This window comes from Lathamus discolor, chromosome 5, assembly GCF_037157495.1.
Source record: "Lathamus discolor isolate bLatDis1 chromosome 5, bLatDis1.hap1, whole genome shotgun sequence".
Lineage (NCBI taxonomy): Eukaryota > Metazoa > Chordata > Aves > Psittaciformes > Psittacidae > Lathamus > Lathamus discolor.
Window position 1 is genome coordinate 40,538,368 of NC_088888.1, and position 16,573 is coordinate 40,554,940.

At 39.2% G+C, this 16,573-nt stretch overlaps 1 protein-coding gene across 5 annotated transcripts in view; it reads left to right on the forward strand.

The window, feature by feature from the left end:
* The window catches only part of UTRN (utrophin), a 386,987-nt gene that overhangs the window by 250,135 nt on the left and 120,279 nt on the right, over nucleotides 1-16,573 (forward strand). For 3 of the 5 annotated variants that reach the window (XM_065680488.1, XM_065680489.1, XM_065680490.1), the window contains 2 exons: nucleotides 9,320-9,492; nucleotides 14,314-14,470. In XM_065680488.1, the coding sequence (XP_065536560.1) occupies nucleotides 9,320-9,492; nucleotides 14,314-14,470 (330 nt within the window). Of the gene's footprint in view, nucleotides 1-371; nucleotides 467-9,319; nucleotides 9,493-14,313; nucleotides 14,471-16,573 lie in introns of those variants that run through there. The other 2 variants (XM_065680492.1, XM_065680491.1) reach the window with 2 other exon arrangements.

Genomic DNA, 16,573 nt, shown 5'->3' on the forward strand with positions numbered 1-16,573 from the left:
CATATACCGACGGATTATAGCTTCTCTTGCTTGAGGTCATTGAGATCAAACTTTGAGCTTGGGGCCCGCAAGAAACCATTGCCAAGGTGAGCTGGAGGCAGTCCTGGCTGGGTGTGGAGACAAGGAGATCCCCACAGTCCCATGGGGCCAGGTTAACTGCGAAGAGCATCACCCGGCATCAGCGACTCTAGCCCAGGCACCCAGCCCATGGGAAGGAGTGGGGACAGGGAAGGTGTGACAATGGTGCTGCGTGAACTGCCCCCGGGGGAACACAGCCCAGGAGAGGGGCACGAGCAAGAGCTCTTGGAGGGTTTTGTGACAGTGTAGGTGGGAAAAAAAGAGGAACCTTTGGAAAGCTATAGACCTGGCTTGGAGGACATACAAGGAAAATGTAGGCTTCGAGGGACACTTAATGATGATTGGCCTGAACTTCAGTTTACGTGAGTTGCTGACAAAACTGGAAAAGGTATGATAAGCACAGTTTCATATACTCATGCCTTTGAAACAGGTTATGCTTTTGAAAACTGCAAAATAAAAAGGGTAGGTAGATGTTGAGATTTCTGTGTTGTTGTTAAGGGGTCCTCATGTGACCCCTGTTTGACTGTCTCTCAAATATGGAAGTCTAATGTTGCTTCTCTTCCCCATTTCAGGTCCTACAAGATTACTTTTAGAGCATGTGCTGATTGCGGTCATCTTCTCTTTTATTTTTTAAAGGAAATGACACGAAATTTTGAACTTTGCCAAGTTAAGGGCGTAAGGGGACTTCCAGGATGTCTGTGACCTTACTTCACTGTTGACAGAAAGGAAGTGCTCCACAGTTTTGCTAGATTTAGTTGAATGTTAGCTAAAATGTTAGAACTTCTTATGGCTTTTGTACGTAGAATTGCTTCCAATGAACGCCCCACTTTTCCCAAAGTTTCATCTGTTGTTCTTCAAGCTAGTTATGCTTTCTCTTACCAGGACATTTGGTAACAGTAATGCTGAGAGTCAGGAGACTTGGCTTTGCAGTGATTTCACTAATTAGTGAGACAAATAAGATTATTCAAAACCAGAATGTTTTCATCTACTTGTCAGCAGCTCCAATGAAACCTGGATCTATATGTTTGTAACCAGCCTTAGCTTGGCTTTGCGTACTGTATTTTCTTTTCTTCTTTAACATTTCTCCATATAAGCTTCCTGTGCCCTGCAAGACCAGTCTGTAACAAAAGATATAGTTGTTTATTTACACATTAATATAAAAAACATAAATACTGTGGTCACAAAGCAGGAGAACAGATTGTAAAGCCTGATTCTCTGCTACTCCTTCCTAAAGCTCTGAACTTAAGTATGTTCTTTTTTTTTAAAAGCATACAAATCAGCACTGGTATCCAGAACAGTAATATAATGTATAGTGGGTATTTACTAAGTCTCAGAAAATAAAATTAAGCTACTTTTTTTTTTTTTATTTGTATAATTTTGGTTAATTTCAAAATCATCATTCTGGGTTGTCAGAAGGCTGTTGTAAACTGGTTTGGATTTGTTGGGGTTTTTTTAAACTCTTGTATTTATACTTTCCTACAGTAGCAAACTGGAGTTAATGAGACAGATACTGTTCAGTGTCCCACCAGCATGACTCTTCCAAAAGTAGCAGCAAAAGCAGTTATGATACGATTTCTTCACTGTGTCGATTACTTGATCCTCTCTTTCTCCCATTCTGACAGCTGGGCTTTACTGTTCGCTTGTGATTGCTGCTGGTAGCCTGTAAAGATTAGGACACATGCTGGATACTTTGAAATGCTTCATGACATGGTTAAGACAGAAGCTTTGAAACCAGTGTTTCTAATGTCTTTTGAACCATTCAGGCTTTGCCATTTGCAAATTCCAGCATTCCCCCTGTGATTTAGAATATTCCAGTGTCTTATTTTGTCTCAAAGGAATTGATCTTGGCATTTCTCACCAAAACAAAACTGACAGGTCTCTCAGCTCTGCTGTGTTTTTCAGCTTGATGTGTCTCGTTTTGTTACCTACTGTGCTGAAATTTGTAGCATGAAGTAGGTGCTTTGGTGCTGGAGAAGAAAGCTAATGTTTTAGTTGGTGAACTCTGACCAGAGATTCTAATCTGTGCTTATTTAGCAAGGTTGGGTTTTGTTTGGTTTTGGGGTTTGTTGTTTTGTTTTGCGCTTGGTTTTTTTTTTTTAGGGTATGAGGGTGGTCGAGGAGGTTCCCCTCCTCCTCCCCTGCTTCATCTCTCCCTCTTACTATTCCCTACACCCCCAACCTGTGCCTCCTGAGGAGTGTGCTGCTAGGAGAAGCAGTGTTGTGACATCCTGGCTTGCAAGCTACTTTCAACTTTCTGGATTTGTTAATATATGTTCTAAGGAGAGAATTACAAGTACCGTTGCTGTGGTTGTAATGCAGAAGCCAGATGGCATTTGCAGAAGCTTGCACGGCACTCCCTTCCTATGCAAAAGCAGAACTGCATTACACTGGTGTGGGCAGGGCCACTTTGGCTTTGTTCAGTCGCATTTCTGTGACTGCTGGAGTTAGTATTGACAGATTTATGATGCCCATCAGATGTTGAGTCAATGCTGTTCGATGGAGACACAGAGGTTGTTGAAGGCGGGCTAGCATTCTCAGCCTTTCTAAGTGCATCATCATTCTTGTGTTGAAAGGAATCCTTACCCACACACCATTTGTCGGCTGTTAAGGTGCTATCCATGAGGTTTAAGTGCACGTCAAGACAGCTCTTTGGAAACTTGAAGTGTCAATGCAAAGCTTTTGGTAGTACAAGCATTTGAAAATTAAATGTGAAAAATACCCCAAAGTGCTTTTTCCCCAAACAAAAGTTTTTTTTTTTCTTCCTAGAATATTTGAGGGCTTAAGTAGTAATTAAATTTCTAACATATCTAAAGCCAATTGCTGTTTTGAATTGCTTTGATCTTATGCTGTAGTCTCAGTGGCTATAGTTGATACCCAGTATGGTCTGTGTATAATGCTTTAGAGAGGTTTTATGTCTGTATTTATACACTTTCTGGCCACTGATGGATTTATGATATTGGCAATTCTGACCAAGGGTTTTGCATGAATGTGAATTCATTATAAACTGATTGCTTAACAGCAATTGCTACTGCAAGCCTCTGAAAGAGCATACTGGGATGAGCCTTTCCAAAGTTGTGACTGTCCTCTGACACTAGAAGAGAGACTGTCTGGATGAGATGGGTACCTGGATTCTTCAGATAAACTGTCTCTTTTTGCAACAGCATCCCTCTCTCCCAGCTAACCTCAGCATTTGTAGAAAAAGGAGCAATAAAATTCCTGTTTCCCTTTCACAATGGCCACTTTCATACGCCTGTATCGTGCCTTAATTTTTATTCCCTCCTTAAGAGTCATCAGAAAGTAAAAAGCTCAGAGTGAAGTGGGGGCTAAAGGGAACATCTGACACAGCAGTGTTCCCAGAGGCAGTTGGCAGCAGAAGGTAAAATGTATCTGGTTCAGTATAGACTAAACAATATGCTATAAAAAAAAAAAAAAGAAATCCATTCCCTTGCTGCTTGCTGTGAAACCTCAAAGAATGATGTTCTGGCTGATGTCGATGGCAAACAGTCATGTTCTTTGGTTGGCACTGAGCTTTTTTGTTCCAGCTGTTTCAGCTGGAAGAGTTTTCTGCAGTTACTTTGATGAGTAGTCATCACCTTTATTCCTGACCTCTAAAAGAGACGAGTGCAGCATTTCTGTAACTATGTCTTTGCTGACTTGAACATTGTCAGTGAAGGCAGTGAGCAGTCATTTTTTGTGGGACTTGCAATTCCCTGCACCGAGTCTGCTGTCCAGTCAAAGGCGTGATTTGTGTTGGGTGAAGTAATATAAAACTTTCTTGGCAAAATAGCCTGTGGGTAACCTTTGCTGGGGAAAATGCAGGTTTTCAAGCAATATTTCATTCATGAGTAGTCAATCTCAACCCTACTCTAATTCCTTTTAAGATCCTCATATGGTTTAAAAGCCACAGAATTTTGCATGTTCTGTGGCTTATACCTTGGGATTAAAATTACGCAGCAGTACGTGTGCCAACAAAAAACACTTCCAGTCCTGTAGCACGGCATCAGCATTGGACCTGTACATCCATTTCTTGCAAGCCACATGTTGATTGTGTGCCATAACTTGCCATCCATGCTTTGTGGTCAGATGTTTATTAAAAAAACTGTGAAATTCTGCTTCCTAAAACATATAAATACTTAAAAATTGGGGTGGAATACTGAATTTGGCTGTATGTAGCGAGTTAAAAATACATTGGACTAAAACATTGATAAGTCCTGTATGTAACTGTTTTACAAACCCCATGAAGTTATCCTGCCCCTCTACTCTGCTCTTGTGAGACCTCACCTGGAGTATTGTGTGCAGTTCTGGTGTCCTCAACATAAAAAGGACATGGAACTGCTGGAACAAGTCCAGAGGAGGGCCATGAGGATGATCAGGGGGCTGGAGCACCTCCCGTATGAAGACAGCCTAAGAAAGTTGGGGCTGTTGAGCCTGGAGAAGGCTGTGTGGGGACCTAATAGCAGCCTTCCAGTATCTGAAGGGGGCCTATAGGGATGCTGGGGAGGGACACTTCATCAGGGACTGTAGTGACAGGACAAGGGGTTACGGGTTAAAACTTAAACAGGGGAAGTTTAGATTGGATATAAGGAGGAAATTCTTTCCTGTTAGGGTGGTGAGGCACTGGAATGGGTTGCCCGGGGAGGTTGTGAGTGCTCCATCCCTGGCAGTGTTCAAGGCCAGGTTGGATGAAGCCTTGTGTGGGATGGTTTAGTGTGAGGTGACCCTGCCCATTGCAGGGGGGTTGGAACTAGATGATCTTGAGGTCCTTTCCAAACCTAACTATTCTATGATTCTATGATTCTATAATTGGTATAGCATGCTATTGACCTTTTTCGTAAGAAACTAAGTTGAGTTTTGTGTTATACCATATATAGTAAAAACTTGATTGAGGGATCCTGACAATAGAATCTATAATGTTATAGGAACATCTGCTTATTTACTTTACGAAATAAAATAACATCGCTGTTTTAGATCTTTGTATCATAAAGCTCAGGTACTCAAGGATTCTTAATGGTGAGAATGGAATGGAGTAACATTCTGTGTGCTATAAAATGCATCATTTCTTCTACTTTAATTTTGGTGTGGAGATGGGGATTTTCATCCACCAGTTTTTACCTTCAGTGGAAGGGTTCAGGCCCTTTGAAGGGCCCTGTGTTGATGGCAATGTACCAATGAAGACAATACAAATAAAATCTGAAAACAAGTGTGTGGAAGTAAATATGCTAACAACTTAGGAGGCTGCAAAGTGAATTAGAGGCCCTCTGGAGCCATTATGCGGAAAAAAGGCACTAGAATGCCCGTTGTCATGGGAATGCTGTTGGTTTGGGGGTTTGCGGGGGGGTTTTGGTTTATATGTTTGGGGAGGTGTGTTTTATTTATTTGGTTTTCTTTTGTTTTGGTTCTTGGTTTTGGGGTGTTTTTTATTTATTTTAAAAGGAGTTTCTTTTTGCCTTTATAAAGTATTCATAGTTTTCAAAGGACAATTATTTCTACTTTTGTAACTGTTCAAATATGCTGTCAGTCTGTAAGAAGGAAAAATAAAAGAAGTTTGGTGGCTTTTTGACCTCGGAATTGGAATCAGAATGCTTGGTTCTGGTCAAATCTTTGTCATACCTTTTCTTTTACCCTGGGCAAGTCACTGTAGTTTGCCTTTGGGCTTATCCAGTAACAACTCAGACTGCAGTCTGCTGCATCTTAGGAGTCCTTTTCAGAATTGCCATCTATAGCGTTACTTAGTGTCACATACCATATTTATACATTCTTTAAAGACAATTGTCATTGTATGGTAATTTAATATTTTATTGGAGTTAAAGCAAGAGATAGGCTTCTTATTATAGAGACAAGCTTTAAAGTCAGTCTGGCTAGGGTGAAGTAGATACATACATGTCAATCTAGTTATTTCGTCTCCCTTCTCTCTTTCAAAACTTTGAAACTTGCACCTTAATTTATATGTAGGATGATTTTTTTCCCCAAAGAAGAGCTTTCTTCTAATTTAGGACCTTAAGCTTGCAAGCACTTGGGCATGTAAACAAATCTGTTGACCTCATTCCAATATATTTTCAGTCCACTTTAAAAGATATCTGCACATAAATATTTGCAAAACTAGCAAAATATGGCTTCTCTATAGTAATACATCCAAAAATTAAGTTGATAAAGCTATGTAACTGTAGTTTAAGAGCTATGAATGTCTTATGGCGAGAAGTCCTTCTCTGTTTCCCATGGTTAAGGAACATAAACCCTTAGGTTTCTTTATAATTTGAATCACACACACACAGAGACACACACACACCTTTTCTTTTTCCTTTGCTTTGTTTTCCATGCACCAGGAGAGCACTCTGGCCCAGTTCTCCTTTGCACTGGACTAAGAACAAGTGCGTTTCATGGTGGTATCCACCCCTCTTAGTGCAGCAAAAGCAACAGACTTCCCCCCTCCCCTGTCTTGTCCTGCATCCTCCTGTGTGTTGCCCCTTTGATTCTGGATATGGAAGTTTCCATCTGATTATTGGGAAGTTTTTATAATTGCTTTTTAAGCATTGAAAAATTAAAATTGGATTAACTCTGATGAGAGTTAATTCTAGTTGAGACCTTAGCAGGGACAGTCAACTTCTTTCATTCCTTTTTGCATCATAGAGGATAGTGGAGAAGAATATAGAGAATCAATGACTGAGGAAAAGGCAGGAAACAGAAAAATAATAGATAGTGGTGAACATGGATTGGGATGTGTACAGGATGGATAAAGTTCTTCTTCCCACTTTGAAATAAGAAATTCTAAGGGAGGTTAACCACAACATGTTTACAAATCTTCTACGAATGGAAAGATTATGATAACACAGCAAGTAGATTACTACCAGTTGCTACTAATTACAGCAGTCTTAGGACAAGATGGGAGCCCATCATCCTTGTTAGCCTTCCAACAAAGGACTATACCCCCCAAAAATCTTGAAGATCTTTTATATCACTGTTAGGAAATAACGAACTTAGTGTGTCCATCTGTTGCCATTAACTGTCTTTCACATCCTGCGTTCCTGCTGTACTTCTTTCATGTGCACATTGATGCAGGATATGTTATTTGGATTTCTTTCCCTCTTTCTTTTGAGGACTGCGATGCACTTGCATTCATTAACTTTAATATCAGTCCTGTTGGTTTATCCATCAGCTGACAGTGCTGGGTTTTTTTTTCCCTGGAAAATGGAAATCAGAAAAGAGAAGTTAATTAGCAAAGTTAATTCTTTGAACTGAGCTGTCACAACATGGCCATCACAGATGGGACTCAAGAATGCGAACAGCAGATTTACTATGCCTTAATCAATGTAATATGATGAGTGGCAAATGTAAGAATCAAACCCATTTGGAATGAAACATTTTTAAGTGTGCATGCTTAAGTGTCCTCTCAAATGTAATCAAAGTTAGGAAGTTTTGTGAAGGCTCTCAATAGCTTTAGAATGAATATTGTGAGTGTAGAATAGAAGATTAGAGATCAGTTTCTTTTTAATTACTTTTTCTTCTGAAGCTTTTAAGAGGCATAGAAATGTAATTGACATGACCAGGCTTTTGTAGCACAGATCAGTGTATGATTAAAACTGTAACTGCTATATGTGGTTGTATTTCCTGCTGTGTGGTTAGAGCTTGTTTTCACTGGGTCTACTTGTGTGTTGGAAACATAGGACAGGAGCTCCAAAAGTCTTCAGGTAAGCATCTGATTTCTTGAACTGATAAAGATGCTGTCTTATTTGGGTTTGTTGATCATCAGACACTTCTATTTCGGGTTTTCATTTTAAACACTACTGTATCTTTTTTCAAAGTTACTGCTTTTATCAGAATGGTTCAAAGACAGTAGACGTGTCTTTAGACGTGTCTTTTTGCCTCTTTTAAAGTAGTAAAACTCATGGCAAAGAGTAGGTAGCTGTCCAAAGTCACCTAGTGGCTCAGCTGGAAAGTCAGAGCTTCACTGATGCCACTCTCCCTCTTCCCACTCCCTCTTCCCTCTCTGTCACTCCCTCCCTCACTTTTCCAGCTGTATCATCACTCTTTTTTTTTTGCTTTCTTCCCTAACTGAAGAACGCCTTCATGTTGTCTCAAATTCATAGCTACTTTCTCACTGTTTCCAGCTATTGTTTGTAGAATGTGAAACAGCCATTCTAAGATGCGTGACTATGCATCTTGAGTATGGGAAGGTACAAGAGCCCTCTCCTTTCCTGCTCCTGGGAACAGATGGAGATTACTGAGGAGTTGTCTGGAAGAATAAAAACCTTTCAGGGATTTCAGTTATAAAATTTCTTTTTGCAAAATACATTTATTTACATCTGCGTCAAGTTCCTGTCACAATCTTCTTTGATTAATCCTATTGAGACAGCCACTATACCTCCTGGCTCTCCACACATTTATATTGCTCTATTAGAGTATACATAGATGTACGGTCACTAGAAAGCATTGGCGGTGATGCGGGAAGTTTTGTTTGCCCTTAAAGGTAATAATGTACTTGTTTAGATGAAGACAGCATCTCTAATGTGTCTCTTGAGGCACATGTTAGATCAGAAAATATGTTAAATTTCTAAGGAGAGATCAGTCAGCTGAATTGAAATCACAAGCACTTCTTTTTCTTTTCAATATTTCATATGAAAATCAGATTATAATACATCCTGCTGGTTTATGTCTCTCTCTCAACATATTACAGGCCATGGTGTACAGTATTTTAACCGTAAAAATGGGCTTGTGGCAGCTGTAATCATTTAGCTGCAGTTTAATGAAAGCTTTTTTAGTTAAAAGCTTTCATTGCATATGACCTAAAGCACTTCAGAGTCTGAATTTCACTAGGCTGTGTAAAGTTTCTGCAATGTTTAATTTCAAATAGGAAAGAAACAACATAGCTAAGGCTGAATCTTTGCAGTTCCTGAACAGGAAACTATTTCTAGTGCATTTGCAAATGCTGCGCTGTGTGAAATGCGTGGGGGAACAGTAGACAAATAGTTACCTTCTGTGCTACAAAAACTTGAAGAGAACTCAGTGTTTATAGCTCTAAGTCCAGTTTCAGTCAAGGATTTCAAAATTTTTCTCATGCTAAGAGAGCTAGACCTTTTATAAGGATGTTAATAGGGTTGCAGGTTTTTTTCCTCTGCATCTCAGTCACCCAAGAAAGTCAGCCTATGTGCTCTGTCCTAATGCTTAGGTTTACTAATAAGAATAAGCTCTTCCCTCCTTTATTTAGAGAACTAAGATGTTTGGACGTTTTTCTTTGGTATTTCAGGACATCCAAGCTGAGATTGATGCCCACAATGATATCTTTAAAAGCATTGATGGAAACAGACAGAAGATGGTGAAAGCCTTGGGAAACTCCGAAGAAGCTGCCCTGCTCCAGCACCGCCTTGACGACATGAACCAGCGCTGGAATGACCTGAAGGCAAAGTCAGCTAACATCAGGTAAGTAATGAAAATGTCGAGACATGAATGGGGCACAGTTGCTGTCTTCTAAAAGTCTTGATAAATACAACCATGGTATTGAAGTGAAATTTCTGTTTTCTTCCATAGAGGACCCCTGAGCACAGATATGAAAGATTTGTGCACTTGCTCACCATAAAGGCTTAATTACTACTCTTCTCTCCAGAGATGTGCAGTTATAACTTAACAATCTGTACTACTTTTTCCAGAAAGTATGTTGAATCTTTCCTTATTGTAAACAGCTAGCAGTATTGATGTAGTAGTTCTATGAATCTACAATTACTGTGAAGAGAAATCAGGGATTTGTTGTTGGTTTTGTTTCTACCACTGAAGTGAATAATTTGATAGGACTTGCATCTTAAGTGTCTTGATCCATATTGATAGTAATTTTTTTTTTTTTTTATTACTGCTATTCAATGATGACATGTTTTAAAATGCATATTCGTCAAGGAATTCATTTTATAGTTTTTTGACCCTACCAGTGCCAAGCACACTGACTGTCCAAGTGCAGTCATTGTTAAAGTCTTTGCAATGTCATTTTGGAAGCAGATATTACCATATTCATTAATGTGAACAAAATTCCACATTAAAATTAATTACACAGAAAAGACTTTCTGGAGCTTTTTTCTGCTTGCTTGTTGATTAAATGAAACTGTTCTTTTAATAGGACAGAACAATGTTAAACATTCATATGAATCTTCCAAAAGGCAGAAAAATAAGTTGAGCATGGAATTGCAGTTCACTTTTCTGACTCATTCAAGAATGCTGAGTGCCTTCACAGGAAAATAACAAAGCACAGAGCTGATAGGAAGTCAGTGTGTTGATCTAGCTGCTTGCCTTCAATTTTTGCTTTCTTGTTGTACCTTTTTTTCAAAGATGAATTGGAAGGCAGAACTGTATCAATGAGTCTTGTGAGAACAGCATATAACCATGTTAGGTGCTAGGGATGGTGATTGAAAGATCTGATTGTTCTGTTATGGGTTTTAGTCTGGGATAGTGCTTCTAAATGAAGGTTTCTCTAAGTTTTTAAAAACACTTTCAGTTATGTGTACATTCTTATTATGCTGCTTTTTAATTGCTGAAAGTACTGCTCTCCCGTAGAGGTAGTATGAGTTTTTCTTCATCACTTCAGTCCTCTGAATTGATGATGGTGCTTAAGTCATTGTGTTGTCTTTACTTCCTTTCTACTGTAAATAAAGGGAGTTACAAACTGAAAAAGCAGCACTCTCGTGACATACTTTTAAATTCATGGAAAGTACTTAAACCTGTACTCGTAGAGACTGTAACACCACGTGAGAGCAGTCCTTGAAATTACTTGTAGGCTTATTCATGCTGCTTCCTTTTTCTCTCTTTATTATCTTACTCCCAGGAAGAAAACAAAGCTGCAAGAGCCAAATGTTTAGGAGAGATTCTTTTCTCCTGGGGCAGGAGGTGTGAGGGTGTTAGTGTCTGGGGGAGGGTAGAGATAAAAGTATGGGAGAAACAGAGAAAGATATATTTAGACCACCCACAAGTCTTTTTCATTCCATGTGTTCCCTTTTTGCTGAGCAGGAAAAATGTTACCTCCATAGAAGAATCAAAAGCTGAGGAGGTCTCCAGCTGTGAAGAGAGCCTCTCAGGGTCAACAGAAGGGGAATTACATCAGAGCTGCTGTTCTTCTAGATGATTTTATTTAGTCTGGTTGGAGGGGGGTGCTCTCAGTCTGGTCAGCTGGATGGGAGCATCTGTTTTTCAGGCTCATTCAAGATTCCCTTAGGAATTCTCTTGGATACCAGGTCGTTGATGCTGTGTAATGGTGTTGCTCCAACCAGTGCTCAAAAACGGACAATCATCTATAACTGACCTAAGATTCTTAAGCCACCACCTGATTTGGTGAATCCCTGGAGATTGCCAATTCTTTTTCACATGAGCACAAACACCTGATGCTTCATTTCCAGGTTGTGTACCAATTCCAAACCAAAAGCCAGAAATCCTGTCTTTTGAAAGTACAGAATCCCAAGAAACATTTCAGAACTTCAAAATGTTTTATTGGCTCTCTTCAATGTCTATATGACAAATGCAAACTTGATACTAAAACTTCACACTGAAATGCAATTGGGAGCATATCTTGGTTCCCTTGCTCCTGTGCAGCATTTGCTTTGAATGGGGTTTACTGAATGCATCTGTGTCCGCTCCCCAGGGGAATTGAATGCTTGTGTCTACTCTTCACCTGCTGCTGCATCTCACTCTTACTTTCAGTATTGCTTTTGATAAGATTAGAAGGGTAGCATTCAGAAGAAATCCAGGCTGATGTGGTATGTTTTCCCCTTAACATCTTTCTGACCTTTCAAGAGAATTTAGTTCACTTTGTCTTCAGAGAATTTTCAAGTCCCTGTTAGTGTAGTCCATTTCCTCTCCACTTGTTACTGCTCTACCCCCACAAGTTTAGCTTGCACTGGACTTTGAAACCATGTGCTAGTAGTATTTTGCTACTTTCATTAATCTGATACGCACATGGGTACTCATTAGTAGTAGATTACAATATTTAATCTAGTATCATATGCCGCATCATTCACATAAATATGAAATGAGTGGATTTTCACTATTAAAATTATTGCATTGTACGTTTAATTAACAGTGAGACACTGTTAGATTGTCCTTTAACTAGTTGCAGGAGTTCCTTCTCCCTTAAAAAACTCCCAATTCACTTTGTATACAAGAATTCTGCTAAATAATTAGAGCAGAAACTTGAAGCCTTAGAGCCTGACAGTTTTTAGAGGTGAGATCTGTTTGTACTTGCTAGATATGGTAATAAATCACGATTGACAGAGATTTCACTATCAAATGTACAGAAAGCTGTAGATCTGAACACTTCAGTTGTGGTTGCTTCTAGAAATTCATAAAGATGGCTTATTTTTAACAATCTGTGAGTCTAACAGCAAAACTGTAAATTCAAATGTGGCCTTCCTTGGCTTGACTGAGAAGAGAAATGACTCTCATCTGCTCATTAATAGGAGTAGAACTCTGTTTTCACTTCCAGAAAGGAGGGCTGGTTCTGAGTACCTAGCACCTGAGCATAACATATATGCAGTGCTTTGCAGCTTGGTATTTCTGAAGGCATTTTTGACAGAATGTCAAGCTAGTTGTGAAAAGGAGAAGGTAAACATTGTACATGGACCACCCTGTGCTTTGGGTGCATGTGTCTGTGTGGCTGGGGGCTTCAGGGGCCAACTATAGTGTGTGCTCCAGCTGTGTACTCTCTTGCTGTAGAGTTAATACAGTCTATATGGGAAGCTGTTGATCGCCTTGAAAGTAGTTCTTGTTGGTGAGTATTGAAGAACTGAGGCCAGGAGAGCTGAGACAGGACATGTCACTCAGGAGCTGCTGGTCTGCAAACCAAGGCCTGCCAGACACTCTTCCTCAGTATGCATATAACTGCAAATGCAATAGCTCGCTTGTAATTCACTGCAGGGAAGGATGCTGGCTTGAATTCAGTGTTGAGAGAAAAGGTATCAGTGAAAACAATAAGGGATGATAGAAACAGTGATGCATGAAACTGTAGGCAGTAAAACATTGCTTCTAGCAAGTACTTCATTTTTCTTTTTTTTTCATGTCAAGTACTTACCTGATTGCTTTCCTGAATGAAATAGAATAGGTTCCTCTTCCTAATGGTAGTTAGTTTATCCTTTCCATAAATGTGATCCTATTTTTTTTTCTTTATATCTCCTCCCCCGTGCCCCTTCCTGCCTGCTTTATTGGTTTGCCTATCCTACTATCACTGGGAGATCCCAGTGTACCCAAACCTAAGCTTGCTTTGAAATTAACCTCTCAGCACATCGCCCCTTCGATCCAACTGTTGTCATAGCAGTCCCAAACATACACTTTGAATGCCACAATAATACAAGAGAAGCCAGATGATGTGAGTTACAGTGAATCAGAAAGATAAAAAACATACGAAAAGTAGGAAAGGGAAAAGGTAGGAAACAATAAAAAGTTCAGTTCACTCATCTGTCAGAAGCAGGGCAGGAAGGTAAAGAGCAGGTGTCCTACTACACCAAAAAGGATTTAGCTGTACTCCATCATATGTGTGGAGAAAGAAATTGTTGTTTACTGGTATAAACTAAGAACATGCCATTCTCAGATGATTCCATAATATAGAATGACTGCAGTAAAAGAGAGGTAGTCAGTCCCTGCCAAAGGTTTCCCTGCAGCAGTATAGGCACTGCAGGGAGAAGCAATTAAGTCAAGATATATTTTTAAATTATGGAAGAAGGTGTTGTGGAATCCAGAGTTTTTGCCAATTAAATTGAAAGACAGATTCACTGTCTTAATTCTCTAGTAATTCACTCTCAACTAAAGATGATGTATTAAATAATTTCTGTCACTGATACAGTCAGCAACAGTTTACTGTTGATCACTGCTGGGAGAGCTTACTGCTTTTGGTGCTGGAGAGTGAAGGTCCTGGCACAAAAGAGTTCAGTTTTGTGGTGCTTTAGCTCACAAAATGATGCTTGTACTTTGTGTGCTGCAGTGGTGGAATCACAAGAAACCACAGCACTTCTTTATGTTGCCTGTGTAATTTTCAAGGTTTTAGATAAGGTATAGCATAAGGTATATATTTGTCTGTGTTCCCCCATGTATCCTCTGCTTATTTGATTTGCTGTGCAAAATATTATGAAGTAGAGGGTTTTTTTAAGTGCAAAGTTGCTTTGCAGTTAAACACTTGAAACATTCTTAATAATGGAGCAATTTTACTTATTTATTGTATTGCTGTGCTGGTTTTGCCATTCAGGGCTTTAAAGATTCTCTTATGTTGTTTCACAGGGCTCACTTGGAGGCCAGTGCAGAAAAATGGAACAGATTGCTGACATCCCTGGAAGAGTTGATCAAATGGCTGAATGCGAAAGATGAAGAACTGAAAAAGCAAATGCCCATTGGAGGGGATGTTCCAACCTTACAGCAACAGTATGACCACTGCAAGGTAAGTTGCTTAAGTTTCATAAATAGGCTACTGTGAATAATAGAATGAAGCAAATTTAAGAACAGAAGAAATGATAAATACTTCCTAGTTACTAATTTCTAGAAAAAAGCTCTAGGTCTCCACTCCATTTACTTCCCCACCTTGCCCACTAAAACACAACTGAGATATTCTATAAAATTTCATCTGCAGGATTTCTGATACATATGTTCAGTCCAAATACATCATTTTTGGGTTTTTTTGTTGTTTTGTTTCCTGATGTTTTGGGGTATTGTAAGTGAAGGAAGGTTTACAAAAGTAAAAACTGAACAAGAACTGTGAAAGCAATGTTGGATGTAAGTTCAGTAAAATTATGGGCTTTCTACATGGTGCTAACTTGACCAGTAACAGTAACTCCCCCATGCCTCACACAGATTTGTACTGCAAAGATGGCTCAAAACTAGTTTTGAGAGCTAAAACTGACCTGTGCCTTGTATTGTTGTATCTATAACACACTATTCCAGCTCTCTGATTTTGCTAGTTCTGTTCCACTTTTATGCGTAATAGGGTATGAATGCCTGAATATTTTTTGACAATAACAAAATCTGTTGCATCGACAACATATCTTCATTCATGTAGAATGTAGAGTCTGTGTCACCAGCTATGATCAGTAATCATAAAAAAGTTAATCATAAAAGTTAGGATATATTTACCATTGGATAAGTATGGCTGGTTCCATCTCATCATTGTATTTTTTCTTCTGTATGGTGTGAACAAGGAAAGAGAACAAATGCAGCTTTTATATAGCTGATTTCATCACATCCTTTTCACCAACACAACAGTGATGTCTTTTCTGCTGTGGTGTTTAGTGAGGACAAAAACTGAGTTTAGGAGAACTCTTAAGAGTACTGAAATACTCACTTAGAATACTGTGAGGAGCTACAGGAAATGTAGCCTGACGTGAACAGCACTTTCGAGACTTAACTCCAAAATGTAAGAGGTAAAGGAACTCTGCATACATTTCTCCTTAATTTAGTCTTTTAAAATAAAGTTATTAGCATAAACTAGGGTCTTTGTTTCTTGAGAGTTCATTTCTTCCTGTTAAATCATCCACTTAAATCATCATGCTCTGTTTTCAGGCACATCTGCTGTGAATGTGTTATAATGCTCAAATGATGGATTGTTAGTGCCAAAGAGCAATAAAAGGCTGAAACAGATCCAGATAGTTCTGAAGGAGGTCAGTGAGAAGTCGTAGATCTCTACAGGTCATTTTCTAAGGGCATGCCTGTGTTTCATGCTAGATTATAGTATGTGCGTGATAAGACCAAATAATAATGACAATACCTCACATCTGAAGATGTCAAAACAATTTATAAAAATGGGGTTTTGCAAGCTATTACAAAGTAGAAAATTTTAGAAGCAATAACGCTGAATGGCTGATTTGTGAACTGCAGCAGTGTCAAAGGCACTTCTGGGTTGTTTAGTCCTTGCCCTTATATTTGAAGAATAACATGTTTTGTTGTGTGTCGAGGTTAAGACTGTACTAAGTGCATTCAGGAGCTTTTAGATAGTCTTCTTTCATTTTCCAAAAAAGCAATATTCTTATAATGTCACTGTGAGTATTGGGTATATTTGTCTGAGCCCAGTATTTAATACTAGCTAAATCAATGTCTGCAACAGCACAAAGTTAAAGCAATCCTGTGCATCACTTTGGGTATTTTGTGCACCTATGCAAGCAAGAGCACAATATTCAATTGTGGGTATTTCTTAGATGATGACTAGTTTATTTTCTAGCAGTTATTTTGGTAGGAACCAAAAATAAGACAAATAGTAAGACTTTCCCATATACCATGTGATGATACTGTGCCATAACAAATGTGAATTATCAGCATGTTGCATTTCACTTTCTGTTGAAGTGTTGTTTATTAGTCATTGCCAGAGGAGGAGAGCTGGACCACAGCTGTCTGTTGCTTTGATTCTCCATGGCAGTACTTCATTGCTGTTTCACTGCAGAGAAGCTGTGGATACACCATCCATTTAAGTGTTTAAGGCCAGGTTGGACAGGGCTTTGAACAGCCTGGGTTAGTGGAAGATGTCCCTGCCCATGGCAGAGGGGGTGGAACTGAA